The sequence below is a fragment of the Accipiter gentilis genome, chromosome 32 (genome assembly GCF_929443795.1).
Source record: "Accipiter gentilis chromosome 32, bAccGen1.1, whole genome shotgun sequence".
NCBI classification, from domain to species: domain Eukaryota; kingdom Metazoa; phylum Chordata; class Aves; order Accipitriformes; family Accipitridae; genus Astur; species Astur gentilis.
In genome coordinates, this window is record NC_064911.1 from 10,933,998 (window position 1) to 10,950,420 (window position 16,423).

A 16,423-nucleotide genomic window follows, 5' to 3' on the forward strand; every position below is an offset into this window, starting at 1 on the left:
ATGGATTTTTGAACGACTAGATAAAAGTGCTTTTATTTTTCTTTGTGTATCTTAATTAGAGTGCAGTCAGAGAATGAAAAGTCTGTGAGAGTCTCCGTTGCCATCAATTTAAGCGAGGCGAAATGGCATCACATCTTTTGTTTTTTCCCCTTTTTGCTGTCAGTTTGTAAGCAAGAACTTGGGGAACTCAGAAGAATACATCTGAATCTTTAAGAAGCTGGGCATCTGGTGTCTTGAAAAGGAAGCCAAGTAAATTCAAAGATGCTTAAATTACTGCAGGGCCTTGGTAGTTTCACATATCATTACTGGAATGCAGATTTATGTTATTTTAACTCTTTACTATATATGACAATGCAGGCACAGGCATTCCTGTCACAAGACGCCATGTCATTAATCACACTCGCTGGTAGCCTCAAAAGTGAGTCTGAGGGTTGAATAGGCTGAGGTTGGTGAAAGCATCTTCCAGACTCCCACAAAGGGTATCCTCCACGCTGTGAATTGAAGAGCAGGCATTGGCAGGAGTATAGAAAAGGCTGGTCTTGTTTTGGTCTTGTTGGACCTGCCCTGTAAATAAAGGGGCATCTTTCCTTCTTTTTTGTGCCATCCACCTGGCAGTAATTGCAAGAAGGAAGTTTGTAATTAGGCCTTTTTTAATTAAAAAAAGGATAATATTTGTATTACAGCAGCCTAAAAGAAGCAAGATTACATACAGCAAATCTGCAAAGTGATCTCTGTCAAAGGAGACTATAAAGCAAGGTCTTGCAAGGGATGTTTACTGATCAAGAAGATTGACTGGAAGACTGGCAGCTGTGACCTAATGGTAGCATGAGGATGAAAGTAGTAAGAAAAATGAACTGGAAATAAAGTATGCATTTCTTAATTAAATCTGAGTGGAAAGAAACTTCCTCAGTCTTTAGCCCTCCCAGACCCCAGGGTCTGTTCCCTAGAAGATAAGGAAAAGGAGCTGTGCTCCCACCTAGCTTATTTAATTCAGGCTGCTGGGAGAAAAGCTTCAATTGCATCTGATTGTAAGAACTAATTTTTGTTTCCCTTGAGAAGCTGATTGAGGTCTACAGAAAAACAGAGAAATGTGTATTTCATACAGAAACAGCTGGCTGAGCATACTGGGTTTCACATGTCTGTAAAATTTTATGTAAAGTTTCTTGTTTTTTGTTTTTTTTTTTTTTTAAGGTAAGAAATTTAATAACCTGGAGTATCTCAGAAACAAAACTAGTGAGCCCAGGGTTATTTTGTACTTTGTGGTTTAGTTGTGAGACAGTGTGTGTGCCCTGTGTGCTTGGTTATGTTATCTGTGGGCAGAGCTCATTTGATGGCTTTCTCCCAAATTAAACTCCTCTTTTCTTGTGTTTTCATTTATTTTTGCCCATTTATCTGCTTTTGGGAGGGGAAGGAGGTTTTTTTTAAGACTAATTCTAGAAATACTGAAAAGTTTTCTGTTGATTTTATCTACTTTGTTGGCAGGTTTTGTGCTTGATAAGACACCTGGCTGCTTTTTGTAAAAGTGTTTTTTTAGTGTCCGAAAACAAAAAAACCCTGTTCTAGTAGGAAGGAGACTTAGTTAACTCTTTTCTCAGCTGATAAATATTCACTTTTAAATTCAGAGCAGAACCTCAATTACTCTTTCTAATCACTTAAGTGTTGTTTTTCTTATTCTGCCTTTGTGCAGATAAGTATTCCAGCAATTGTATGACTGATGTTGTGACAGAGTGAAGATGGACTTTACTTCTATAATATGGCAGAAACAAATTGTTCTCAATTAGCTCCTTTCTTTTTCAGGATGCATGTTTCAAGCCAGCGTGTCTGGCTATGCTACACTTAAAATGGAATTACTTTTGCTGACCAAATTTCACAAAACACTGGCATCCACAGCTGATGATCTCAAATTAGATATTGAAAGATATTTGGGGGATATTTTGGCATGTCTTAATATTGTAGCTTTGCACCATTAGTTATGTCGATTTTCTTGTGCTGCATTTGGATTTTCTAACCTATGTATCTTTTTACCTTTAGGATATCTGTCAGTATAGTAACCAGCTAAGCATATGAGCTCCTGAACAGTTTCTCAATGAAGGGAACTTCATTGAAGTTCAACACTGTTAACAGTTTTCTGAGTAGGCCTGTATACCTATCTCAGCTTGGTCCAACTAGTTGCCATGTTTTATTGAGAATTATGATTACACAAGAGGCTTAGTCCCAAAGACACATATTGTTAGATGCTTTGGATTAAAAAAAAACCACCCCCAAAACATCCCCCACAAATGAAACCAAAAAGATAGTTTTCCACAGGGCAGCAGATGAGAAACTGAGTATCTGGGACAGATACTGAGTTACATCCTGAACTAATGCTTTTCTGTTTCTGGTTTTCCTTCTCACAACTTTGCATCTTACAGTTTCTGTGCTTTATATGAATGACGTTACCAGGATTTTAGTTGAGAGAGCAAAGTGTGTGTGATATACCAGTGCTGTGAATCAGCAGAGGGCACTGCGTGCTTATAAACCTACGTAACTGAATTAACATGCAGAGTGACATCTTGGTGAAGTTAGCATCAGTTACTCCAAGGTTTAGATGATTTAGCTGAGGGAATATCTGTGCTCATTCAGTGATGCAGAGAATGCACCACACCATCTCATTCCTTCCAATGAAAGCTGACTATATTTATAAGATGTTTATACCGTGCTATAAAAAAATGCACGGATCATTGGCACCAGGGGCTTCGATTCACAATACTGCATCTCACTTGGGTGCTACCTGGGTACATAATGTTTAGGGGAGCATAAAGTTATCTTATGCATGCAAAAGCAGACTTTCTCCTGAGATACCACTGTTCATTGAGATACTGGTGTTTCCTGGCAGAGTGTGTCCTTTCTCAGCTAACCATTCACTCACTCTCACCCTCACAGGAAAAAGTGTGGGGGATCCGGTCCCTATGCCCTCCCAAGTGCTGGGCCTGATATTCAAGTGGCTACTGATATTCAGCTGCCACGCTGTGTTTTTTTCCCCCGTAATAACCTGCTTCTTATGTCAGCTATGTGACCTGAAACAGAGCTGATGTATGCAGAAAGTTTATTTCTATTTCTACTCGTATTACATGGGTCCAGTGTAACTAAGCCAAATATTAGTTGATGTGAAACAGATGGATGAGAAAATCTATTGGGAGTTGTAATATTTGTGACAAACGCTGGATTTCTCATTTCCCTGTTTGTATATTCCTGAGGCAGCTGGGTTGCATGAGTTTCCTGCCTATAGTTTCAGCTTCTTCAGTATGCTTTAGCCCATACTGCAGCAACAGCCTTCATAAGCAGCAAAGAAGCAAGTGACCCATACAATAGCAGGTACACCTCCAACTGCTGATGCTGGTGTTCTGTTTTTGGAAGCATTTCAAGTGGCACTGTGAAACAGTTTATATACATATATATGCCTGTATTAAATACCATTAAGCCCTAAAAAAACAAAAAAGGTAAGAAATACTTCTGAGCATTATAGTACTGGTGTTGAAATATCATGTGAAATGATCAGAAGGGGTGGTTATTATGGCTGGTTTTATACTGCTCTGATTTAGGTATAAAAATACTTGAAATGTTTTGTGCATCTGGGGCATATTTTTCATCTGTGTCTTGTTTTCCTTTAGAGATTATACAGCACCAGGAGGTACGGAGAATGCTATTCCCAGCAGTACGATAGAAATAGGCAAATTTTGCCTAAGTATCAAAAAGGTTGTTGTATTTGCAAAAGTGCAAATTCATCAGAAGTAAAGCTGAAATGTTTCAGTTTGTTGGAAACTACTCAGAGCTATGTGTAGTCTTTCTTTGGTGCTGCTATTTTTGTTTCTACGTAGAGCCTAGTCTTGAAATCTCTTCTCAAACAAAATTCTGATTGACAGCTCCTGGAGTTTTGTCCGTGTAGGAGATAAGGATCAGGCCTTAGGTAGTGTCTTGAAAGGAACTTTCACAGGAGAGTCCCTAACTTTGATGGTCATTTTTATTTTTCCAGGTTGAAGTTGTTCTTGTGCTTTATTTGATTTGTCACCCCAGATTTCTGCACAAGAGACATACCCAAGATTTCCCTTTCTGCAGTTCAAATTCAGTGAAATAGAAGAATAGTAAAACAAAGATATGTTTGTGTATCTCTTAGCTGTGCGCTCATGAGGAAGCACCACAGGGAATTCATAAGACTTGAGTTAACTCAGAGGGGATAACTCAGTTGAGATTGCCTCTGGCAGAGCAGGAAGCTGAGAACAAAATCAATAATTGGAATAACCCATTCTGATGCTGTCCTGGTTTTCTTGAGCATAGCAGTGTTTCATAAATCTAAATCTGGGAAATGCTCGGTACTTAAAACCAAACTGATATGCTCTGTCCTTAGAATACCTACATGGCGTTTGTGCTAGTGAAGGGTGGCTCCAGTGTTCAGAAGAAGGCACAGTAAAAACTGACTTCTTGCTGCCATAGGAGTTAGTTATGGAATTTTAATGTGCCCAAAAGGCTAAAAGGTAATTACCAACATGGTTCAGATGTTACTAGCTGGGATGGGAAGGTACTCAGTCTGAGAGCTTTTGCTCTTCTTTCATAGCCCTTTGGCAGCAGAGTATGAAGGTGTGCCCCAGGTCAAATTAATTTCATGTTAAGAGATTCCATAATAGTACCCAAATGTCCATGTTGGGACTAAATGTGTCTGATGAAACATACTCATTGAGTTCATCTCTATCTACAGGGATATGTTTTCCTGATTCCAATTTAACGTATTTTCATATGGTTGAGCACAAAAGCTGTAGAAATGTGCTTTTGCTCCATGCTGAATGAAAAAGAAAAAAACAAACCTCCATTTTCTGGAGTATTTGTGAAGATGTGCTATAATGTCCATACTTAAATCGGAAATGCTAGGTTTTCAACCATGGTGCCTCTGGCTCATGAAGTGACCGGAGATCTGCTCTGGCTATGACAAAACTTATGATTGAAAACTTTTTAAAATTTGATGTTTTGGCATTTTACAAACCCTAATCTCTCCTCAAAAGCACTGCAAAATGAAATAGTTGTTTTGCAGCTACTTCTTCATATGTCCATGTACCAGAGAATCAAATCCTTTCCTCCCACACTTTGGTTTCTTCTTAACTTTCATTACGTTGGTGTTTCTGACAAGGATTCCATTAGAGTCCTGCGTCTGTACAAAGTCTAGGTGAAAACCATTTTTTTCTTCACTTTCTCTAGCCTGTTGGGGATTTTGTAAACTAATTTTCTCTTATTCTTAGGTTTGATTTTTATTTTTTTTTGTCCTTACTGCTTTCTAAGTATCTCTCTCCTTGAACTGGAAGTCATCAAAGTTATTAGCCAGCATTTTTCAAGGTTATATCTCATTTTGTTATTTCCAGACCAAGTTTTGAGTCTTTCAGGATCCCTTTGTGTCCTTTTACTGTCTCTTCTGGTGCTTGCAAACACCTGCAGATTTGCATAATGTGCTCTCTGTCCCTTCTTTCGCATTATTAATAAAGAGGCTAAATCAAATCTTGCCCGACACTTTTTTGTGTAAATGGTCTTTGGATACTTCTCCTCAAGAAGACACAGTGTTGTTATTATTGTTACGTGGTTCTAAATATTAAAGCTTGAGGCAGTATTTCTTTTGAAGCCAGTGTAAATATTTTTTTAGTGATGGATTGGTGTGGCATTGCATCAGTTATCTATTAAAAGTTGGTACTTCTACAAATTGACATTCATGCTGATGCAGTGCCCACTTAAATACATAATTTAATATAAGTTTTGAAAAATCAGCTGTGGCACACAATATGGCCTTTATTATTTATCTGTTTTATGGTGTCCAGAATGCATTGTGGACAAATGAATAACCACGTACTGCTAATGAGCATTTCTTTGTGAATTTTTAAAGCTGTTATGCTGCCATCCATATAGTCAGCCAGGGAAATCCCATGTAAATAAAATAGCTCTACAAATTACCTATTCTCTTCCACTCTTAATTAAGCTAGACTTTCTGAATATCCAGTAGCAGAGATACAGATATAGAAAATCTAACTGTTAGATATATAGTGATGTAATTGGGACATTTGTATTGGCCACACTATCGCTCTCTGGAATTTATGGCCAGAGGTGTTGGATTGGAAGAATAAGTCATTATTAGTAAATGCTACATTTTCTGTAGGGCTGGGGATTTTTAGGTTAGCAGAAACAATTTTTTTCCAGGAAGGTCTCTCAGCTATGATTTTAGTGTATAGTAAAGCTCATCAGAGCTGCGTTTGTCTGATTTTGAAAGAAAAAAATCCCACTAAATACAATTAACAGTTCAGTCTTTTCATGAACCTTTAGGAGAAAAAAAGTGTAACATATATTTCTCTTTTTCAGTAAAAAATAGCCAATTTTTCATCCCAGTTGAGCAATGCTGTTCTGTCTCATTTTTTTCATCTGATCTTAGTGACTCTACTGCAGGGTATTCATTTTGTTGCCCAGAAGCACCCAATATAAAGCTTTGAAGATATAAGGCAATGTAAGTTCTGCACACAACTGACTTAATTCAACTGTGTGTCACACTTAAGTTGCACATGCAGTATAACAGGATCACAGAATGGTTGAGGTTGGATGGGACCTCTGGAGGTCATCTGGTCCACCCCCCCTCCTCAAGCTGGACCACCTGCAGCACGTTGCCCAGAACTGTGTCCAGGCAGCTTTTGAACATCTCCAAGGATGGAGACTCCACAACCTCTCTGGGCAACCTGTGCCAGGGCTCGGTCACCCTCACAGTGAAAAAGTATTTCCTGATGTTCAGAAGGAGCCTCCTGTGTTTCAGTGTGTGCCCATTGTCTCTTGTTCTGCGTGCGTACACAGACACAATCTGTCTGAAGCTGTTACATGTATTGATTAGATTTGTGCTTTCTTGCAGTGAACACTTCACCATTTGGTGCAGCTTCCTGCACATGGAAGCCATGATTATGGTTGTATTTAGTTTTTACGATGTTATTGTTTGTTTTTTATCTTGTAGGGTAAGTCTTACCCCTTTAAAGGTCCATTCCCTCCTATGTGGAATCTGTTGGCCTTCCTGGACTACAATAACCTATGGAGGACCATGGATGAAATGGGAAAGGAGGTATGGCATGAGGAATTGCAGCTGACCGTCTTAGCTTGGCTTTGCCTCCATGAGGGGCAGAGTGAAGTTGGGAGTAGGATGCAGATAGGCAAAGCTGCTCTAGCTTGAACAGACCTGGTGATGGCAAGAGCAGCATCATGCCATGCATTTTGGTATGCACTGATGGTCAGAGTACATGTGTAAGTGGCATCCTGGCAAGCTCTTCTGAAGGCCATGCTGCTGAGTCTCCAGTCATACCTTCATTTTTCTGGATATATGAACATTGGGGTTTATGCTTGTGATCTTTAGCACTTTGCCTGACGATTGGGTAAGTAATATTTTAAGAGGCTGGTAGGCCTCAAGTGTATGCCCTTCACCCTCAAATTCAACTTGTCTGTTTTAGTTACCAGTTGCGTATGCTCTTCATTGACTGAGCTACAAGACTTTGAGAAGAGGTTGCTGTTACTTGCATAGATGAATGGGAGAGATATGGAATAACTCAGAGAAATTCCCCAGCACTGTATGTTGCCTTTCTAGGCAAAGTTCTTAACTCTAAAATTATTCTGTATTCTTCAATCTAAAAAAAAAAAAAAAAAAAAAATCTTAAAACAAGCAAACAAACAACAAAAAACCTAAAAGCATCCTCTGATAAGTTCGCTGTATTACCTGCCAGGAATTTGCAGGCTGAATTACCATGTAAAGATGAGATTGATTGTGACCGATTGTGTTTGTTGTCTTTTTCTTATGCCATTAATTCATTTGCTTATGAATGCTCTTTTGTGTCTCCTTAGATTCCCAGCGAAGCCCCATGGAAGGCTCCACATGCAGAAGAATGGGACAAAATGACTATGCAAGACTTCATAGATAAAATTTGCTGGACAAAGTAAGAAACTCTTTTAATATGAAATACAATAGCTCATATTTATATACCTTAGAGCTCCAAATAAGTGTTACTGCTTTGCAAACAGATAAAACTACCACTAGAATGCAGCTATTTTAAAAGAATGGGGTGAGAAAATCTTGTAATAATGGACCACAACACCTGTCAGCACACACAGTAGATTCTGTTATATTTCCATAACTTTTTAGGCTAAATAAAGATAAAATGAAAATTTGGGGAGGGTTACTTCTGAAGATATGGGTAGTAACTTCATCTGTTATGTGCACTTTCCCTCTCTTTACTGTGTGTTTAACCTTTAAGAGAAAAATGCTCTGGCTACAGCAGGTTTTTGAATGAAACTTTTGATGGAACAACACCCATTTATTCTGTGCTGGACCAGCTGATTTTACCAAAGTGCTATAAAAATAACATTTGTCTTGAAATAGCACTAAATCACTTTAACACCTATCATTCTGTTGTTTAACTGCTGCACTATATACCACACAGGGAAACTGAAAATGCTTCCTGTTTTTATGTATACATCAAAGCAATTTTTCTTTACTTGCCATTCAACAACAGTTTGATTGGTTTTCTTCGCACTGAAGGAAAAGAAAACAGTAATTCCGCCTTGCTGTAAAGCAGATTGATTTCTACAGAAACCTCTTCAGAATTGCTAAGCACCTGACATGTGGCTGCCACAAGTCTGTATGAGCTTGGTGCAGAAGCCTGCTAGCACCCACTCAAGCTGACACTGTCATCGACAGGGGCATTTTTATGGCTTCAGACAGCCTCTAGAGTGCAACATGATCTTTGTTAATGGACAGTAGGCTCTTCTCCAAAAACTTTTAATCTTCTGGTTGTTTTGCTTTAACAAGAGTGACAATTGCACAAAAACATATAGAAACTCTTTCTTGTTTGTATCATCATCCATGTTCAGTAAAACCAAATAGAAATGTATGCTGGTGGTTCTGCTGGCCATCTGAACCTCTGATTTGGTAAGGAGCTATACAAGTTAGCAAAACACCACGCATCAGTAGTCATTCAATATCCAATAGCTCACGTGACTACCGACATATTTTTTTCAAATTCTGATGGAATAAGACTTGACATTTTACCTGAATGTTGGCATAACTGTCAGCCTCCCTTAATTCCAAGATGCTTTTCAGATTTTATATGTGCATCTCAGCTTGATTTGCCCAGTTGTTCAAGATTTAGGTAACATGCCATAGAAACTTCCCACCCTGGAAGGTAGTGATCCAGAAGGGTAATCTTCTACTGTTTCCTCTCATCTAACAGACTATACAGATTTGCTTTTGGCTAGAGTTGCATGCTGGAAATACCCTGAGTGCTGTTGGTTGAAATCATACTGCCATTTCTAGGTAAAATACCAGGAGAAATTGGGGAACTGAAATGCTGAAAAGCCCTGGGAGAAGGCAGCAGAAACTAGGAAAATTTAACCACAGTCTAACAGCTTTTGCTTTTGAAATATCAATACTTATACTAATTCTTCCATTAGACAAAATATCTTTCAGAGTTGATCATATGTGTTTATACAGACAAAAATTGATAAATATTGTCTGTATTGTTTTTGGCTATCAAGAATGAATCCAGAATGCACCTGTATTTCAGAAAATGGATCAGCTTTTTACTTCAGTAAGACTTTGCCTTTTTAGAAAGGACAGAAGATGCCTTTTTTTCTATGTAGAGCTACAGCTGTTTGAAATAGTACATTGAAGTTACACTTTTCTTTTTTTCTTTTTTTTTTTTTAAAAGTTTGAAGACTTAAGAAAGAAAGAAGCGACTAAAAGTGGATTCTGTACTGGCTTTGGAAATTATTGATTGCCTGATGCCTGGCATATGAAATACCTATAAAATCTCAGTCCCTGTCAATCACAATGCAGTTAAGCTGAGCATCTCCTGGTCCTGTCCATGTCCCTTTAAACTCCTCCTCAGAGTGAGGGCAGAGAAAGTATTTACTTCTAACAGGTGGAATGTTTCCCTGAGCCTTAATTAACTCTCTCTTAGTGCACCCCAAAATCTTGTATAGATTTATACAGTAATTTTCAGTAGGGCTGTTATGAAAGCACCAACTGGAGGACATAAAGCAGTGATTCTTTTTCAGACACAGGACAGTTTTCCACTTCTGTGTTCGTCACCACTGGCTACCAGTTTAACATACTGAGTTGAGCAAACAAATGCATCCTTTCCCTTTTCTTGCCAGAGTTTTGCATCAATGTACGGCTTTCTACTTACATTTCTTTCCTTATTGTGTTCCAGCTGCAGCACTCTCCCTGAGCACAGCAGAGGAGTGGGCAGTGAGGGGATGCTGAGTAATCCAGAGAGTTTAGTTAGTTAGCTTAGACAAGATCCCTAACTTTTTTATGACAAGTGTTGAATAATCTCTATGGTGTGTGCTTGAGGGATGGGCATTCAGAAGGTGCAAACAGAGCTGTGGATCTTGTATGTAACCCAAGAACCATGGGAGGACATGGTGGTTTTGGAGTCCAGTGAAGGCAGGAGGGCTTGCTTCCCTTTATCCTGAGTCTAAGATGACAAGCTAACATCGCATTAGTAGCATAAAGTGACATAAGCTTTCATGGGCTTTTATGCGTCCCTAATTTGGCTGGAATACAGCAGTGCTTGATTAACACTTTTTAGCAGGGTTACTTGAAAAAATGTCGGGTAAAAGGGATTGATAGATTCCTACTTCAACTGAAATTAAGGAATCCTTTGCCCGCAGTGAAAGAAGAGGTTGCTGAAGACAGTCTCTCCCATACTAAAGAAAAATCTTGTCACCCTTCTTCAGTTTTTAAATTAACTCACTTTCTTGTCTTTGTTGCAGTGCTGCCAAGAGTTTCGCAACTCTATTTGTGAATGTGGATGTCACTTCTGAACCCCATGAGGTCTCTGCCCTTTGGTTTTTGTGGTACGTGAAGCAGTGTGGGGGGACAACAAGGATATTCTCAACAACAAACGGAGGACAGGTACTGTCAGCCATCACTTTCTGCAGCTTGTGACAGGCCTTGTTTTAACTTCATTCTTTTGCTGCTTTATTTTAGTTCAGAGGGCCAACTGAGATGTCCATGACTTTGAGCCAGTAGCACATTGATAACTGGTTCTGTTCGTTTATGTGTTAATTGGGATCTTGCAAAACTGGTGTTGAAGGCTGTTCCTGTGCTGAAGGCATTGGCCCAGGCATCAGTAGATTTGTATCTGTATCCTGTTTCCTTTTGGGCTCTGGTTAGAATACGTACTTTGCTTATCCAAGTGGAAAAAAGAAAGTTTTACTTATTCTTATTTCTGTCGTGAGGCTGAAGCAAGCCTACCACTTCAGAAGCACTTAATGGAGATGGCAATGCTAGCTACACAAGTGTGTAGAGTGCTCCAAATTAATACTGAAAATGTAGCCCAGAGCTCGGTTCCTAAAGACGCAAGCTTCCATGGATTAAAACTTTTAAGATTTTAAAATCAGTCTGAAGAAAATGAACACCCCTGCTTAAATATGATATTGCTCTGAAATATTTGAAATCTGGTATATTAGTGCTGCTTCTGCATTTCAAGGAAGTAAAGACTCTGTTAACGGTCTTCTACTTGAGAAATGTAAATTTTACTAACTGTATTAGAAATAATTATTTTTTTAGAAATTCAAATTATTTAATAATAAATAACTAAAAATATAAATACATTAAAACATGTTAAAATGCATAACTATGCATAGATAAGCAATAATTATAGATAATTTAACTGTAAATACATTGAATAAAATATTATTTGAATTCTGTTATGTCAGAGGTGATTTGAGTTTAAATTAGGTTAGATTATATACTGCAGGGGACATTTTTGCTGTAAGCTACATCACTTCTTATACCTTGTTACTTATTATGAGGATCAGGGTTCCTACTTCTGATACACAGACCTCTGCAGGGATAAGAGTGAACTCAGACAAAGGTTTAAAAGTTTAAGCACTTTCCAGAAGTCTTGCTGATTCACGCAGGTCTGTGGAATCCATTTGGAGACCCCATGAGAAGGGATTTTCTCATGAGGTTACTGATACTTCTAGTTGTGGCTGGTGGTCAAATATGGGAAGTATTTGAGGAGTTCACTGAAAAAGAAAGTAATGTGGGTATGTTTTCCAGGTGAGACTGCCAAACTTCCCCAAAGTGTTTTGATAACAACAGAAGAACAGAGTTTGTTTTGAATGCCAAGCAAAATGTTTGTCCTGAGACACACTTCACAAGCACCGGTCTGCTGAGTCCGCTTTGCCGAGTTGTTGTTTTCTGTGTTTCAGGAGAGGAAGTTTATTGGGGGCTCTGGCCAGATCAGTGAGAAAATGATGGAGCGCCTGGGAGGCCGGGTGAGGCTGAGGAAGCCCGTTGTCCGCATTGACCAGTCGGGTGAAAGTGTCATAGTGGAAACCTTAGATCATGAATTATATGAGGTAATGAAACCTCCAGCATTTAAGCAACTGTGTGTGCAGGGATGGCTAGAAAACCTGCAGCTTTTCCTTTTTGACTTCTCCAAAATCCTGTACAAAAATGTAGCAGAGATTTAAGTGAGTATGACAGATGGTCACACTTTCTGATTGTCCTGAAGTAATAGCAATGATAGAGCTTTAAAGTGATGCCTGAAAAGCAAAGTGTATATTCAAACTCTTCCTTTGCTAGCATCTCTTCTTTGTGTTCAGTTACCTTTTGAATTAAAGGATAATTGTAAGGTGAACACAAAAATGTAGTTTAGTAATGAACCTTCTGTGAAAAACATGGCAAGCTTTGCTTCCAAGTTGTAACAGGGGAGTCTGAATGGAAGGGAGACAAATGGACTTTTACAACAGAGCTTTTTTTAAGTGCTGGGGAAAGAGCAGCTGCCCATCATTCGAAGAGATGTTTATATAATGCTTGTTTGTTGTTCAACAAGCGGGATTTTGTGAGGGTTCAGTTTTGCAATTCTTATGCTAAATACCAAAATTGCTTCAGAAGATACACCCTGCAGCCTCTCCAGATGTCTGCCAAGATCATTAGAGCAATATACTTAGGATGAAGTAGTGGAGAATGTATTTGGCTTATGTATAATTTCTTTTGCAGGGCAAATATGTGATCAGTGCAATTCCCCCAGCTCTTGGTTTGAAGATTCATTTCAACCCACCTTTGCCCCCAATGAGAAACCAGCTCATCAACCGAATCCCCATGGGCTCAGTCATCAAGTGCATTGTATACTATAAGGAAACTTTCTGGAGGAAGAAGGGTATTACATTTTAATTGAAAGGAGTAGTAGTGACAGAGAGAGGGAAGAGGGTTACATGGTAATGGAGTAGACTTTGTGTTTAGAGGATGCTGGACCTTAGAAGGAGACTTCACACACTTCTATGCCATTTTTGCCTTCCCCTGTTTGAGAAACTTGAGAGAGCGGTTGGGAAGAGAGGGTGGATGGGGGAACAAAAAGGAGGTAGTCATGAAGGGAGAACTCATGACTGTTGCTTATTGCCTTGGTGGTTCTTTGTTGTCCTCTCCTTTTCCTTCAGTGGCACCTGGCTATGAGATGAGTCTCTCCCACTTGTACAGTAATGTAAAGGTACAAGTGATGTGTGATGGAAGGAGGTTTTATCCCATCAATTATCAGCCTGCAAAATTCTGCCCTCTGGATGCACTGGCAATTGAAGGTGTCTTCACATAGACATCCCCAGCTGGGCTTGTCATCCTGGACTCCCTTTACATGCTAAATACTTCCATCATGATTCCTTAGCTCTCTTAGAACTTACCAAATCTAAGACAAACTGCAACGTAATAGCACCTATTTGTCATCACTGGTTATAATGAGTCCACATCTGTGTTTGTCTACAAATGTCATCTACCCTTCATCTTTGTGAATGATTTCAAGAGTTCTGGATCCTGGCATATTCTGGATGTTAGATTTGGGATGGATTGGCAAGAAATTATTCCTATTTCCTGATATAACCCATAGCTTGCATACTGTTCTTTGCTAACACCATTGTTCTTCTTTTAAGAACAACATATTTTCTTCAAACCCTTCTTTTAAGAACAATTGTGTTTTCAAAACAAGGTATGAATATTTCCTATGTCTGACATAAATGTCATATATGAAAACAACTGTGGTAGAGGCATTTGAACATCTTCAGTATCTGAGAGCAATCTGTTTCTGTGCAATTAATAGTTACCTTGCTAACTGGGTTGCAGAATAATTTATTTTTCTATCATGAATTCAACAATAGGAGGTGCTTTTATTGATTTTCCATTTTAAAGATGCTTGAAAAGGATTGTTGATTGTCAGCCTATCTCAGATCTAAACTTTCTCCTCTAGGGAGGATCTAGCACCTCTCTGACTCAAGGCAACACTATACTACACTGCCTTGCAGATCAGCAAGGGAGCTCTGTGCTAATCTTTGTCACTTGAGGGGGTCGCTTTACTTGGTTTTTTTGTTCTCCTTTCCTTTGTTTTTGTATCTCCCTGTATTAGAATCATAGAATCAGAGGATGATAGAGATTGGGAGGGACCTCTGGATGCCATCTAGTCCCATGCCTTGATCAAAGCAGGGGGAATTTAGATCAGGTTGTTCAGGGTTTTTTTCAGTCAAGTTCTGAGTATTTCACAACTTCTTGGAAGCTTGTTCCTGCATTTGGATGCATGGATCCTAACTTCTTTTCCACCTTGTGCTTAACAGGGTATTGTGGTACCATGATCATTGAAGATGAGGATGCTGCAATTAGTTTAACACTTGATGATACTAAGCCTGATGGCAGCTTTCCTGCCATAATAGGGTAAGAGACAAAGAAAGTGTCTAGTTAATGCCTTTTTTATTTTGTCTTAGAGGCAACAGTTGAAACAGAAAACCTGCTACTTTTGAAGGGAAATACTTTAAAGTAGTTAAAGGGTTGAGTTTCTCAGTGTGTGGTGAGTATGTTCTATGATTTTTTTTCTTTCAAAAAATGTTATCTCTATGATTTAATTGCTAACTTAAAAAATGAAATTCTGTTTTTCTTGTTTTTCTCACCATCATCTTTTACCTTTTTGTTTGGCAAAGTACAAAATTGGAGAAGAGGAAAGGAAGGAGAAGAAAAAAGGGGGTGATTGCAGAAATGTAAAGTTTTCTCCAAATATTTTGCCTCCCCCAAATCTTCCAGTTCTTTAAATTAAAATTTGTTTCTAGAATTATATTTTGTTTTGTTCTGTTTTTTTTTAAAACAGCTAGAGAGTATGATCAGTCTTAAAAAGTGTATTAAACAATAATTTCCAGTTCAGTCCCAGGCTTCACCTCTTGTTGCTATATGCCTGCACCCACTGCTGTATAAAATTAAGGGCATGGGGAAACAGCTCATATAAATATTCTAACCTGAATCTCAGAGTGGTTCCTTTCACAGTGAGTCCTGCAAGCAGCAGGCAGAGCATATAACATTATGCAGAGAGATGAAATAGATATTTTGGATAGAAACCCAGAAGCTAATACTATGAATCACAGCATCCCATCATAAGGTATTGGCATTTTAAATAATGGAGGAAATGTAGTAACATAATGGAAGTAAATTGTTCATGATCTTCCTACAGCTTCATTCTTGCTCGGAAGTGTAGAAGACTGACAGGTCTCACAAAAGAAGAAAGGTAAGTACAAACACTGGAGATCTGCATGGAATCTGAGTCAAAATTCTGTTATAAATGACCAGAGCAGGAAAAAAATGCCCCAGTTTGAAGGAAGTTGTCTGTAACCTTGTGACAGTAGGCAGGTGTGTCGCTTTAAGGAAGAAAATATCTTTCTTGGTTTTGGATGAAAGCCCCATGGAATTCCCACAAACCAGCAGCAGATGTGGTAGCTGGACCCTGCCCTTTGGAAACTCTCTGGTCCTGGTTCTCATTTTCCAGCAGGGCTGCTCTGCTTATGTGACTCTAGCAGAAGAACTGCTCTAAGCTGCTGAATATGAAAATAGTGTAGATATTCTGCTGCCCTCACTGGAAGGGGTGCAGGGCCAGCCTCATCCCCCCAACACTGCCACCTCTCTGGCTTCCTGCAAGTGCACTGAGCTCTTTGAAAGCTTGTCAGAAGGGACAGGTTTGGCCACTGTGCTTAATTTTTTTTCTAATTGCCCTGGAGGGTCCTTTCAGTGGCCCTGGAGGGTCCTTTAGTGCAATCTTGAGGTTGCTGTAGCTGCCATAAACAAAACCTCAGCATCGTGAAGGGGTCAAAAAGCTGCCACCAGCTCTCCACCCTCAGTTTATGGGGGAAAAAAATTGCCCTTCAGGCACAAGATGAAGGTCTTTTTTACTGTCTTCTTGAAACAAATCTCTGCATACAGTAGTGCTCTTTGGTTTATTACTAAAATAGATTTTACAAAGTAATGAGTTTTTTTCCATCACACTGATTCACAGTATCAGATAAAATTAAAGCTACAAGTAGAGAGTGTGGATATGAGGACAGCCTTATTTTGATATGGGGAAAATACATTTGTTTT

At 39.0% G+C, this 16,423-nt stretch overlaps 1 protein-coding gene across 1 annotated transcript in view; it reads left to right on the forward strand.

Moving 5' to 3' along the window:
* The window catches only part of MAOB (monoamine oxidase B), a 54,603-nt gene that overhangs the window by 26,339 nt on the left and 11,841 nt on the right, over positions 1 to 16,423 (forward strand). Inside the window, exons 4-10 of the mRNA XM_049835003.1 lie at positions 7,004 to 7,108; positions 7,879 to 7,970; positions 10,810 to 10,951; positions 12,256 to 12,405; positions 13,049 to 13,208; positions 14,644 to 14,740; positions 15,525 to 15,578. Of these exons, the coding sequence (XP_049690960.1) occupies positions 7,004 to 7,108; positions 7,879 to 7,970; positions 10,810 to 10,951; positions 12,256 to 12,405; positions 13,049 to 13,208; positions 14,644 to 14,740; positions 15,525 to 15,578 (800 nt within the window). The remainder of the gene's footprint in view (positions 1 to 7,003; positions 7,109 to 7,878; positions 7,971 to 10,809; positions 10,952 to 12,255; positions 12,406 to 13,048; positions 13,209 to 14,643; positions 14,741 to 15,524; positions 15,579 to 16,423) is intronic.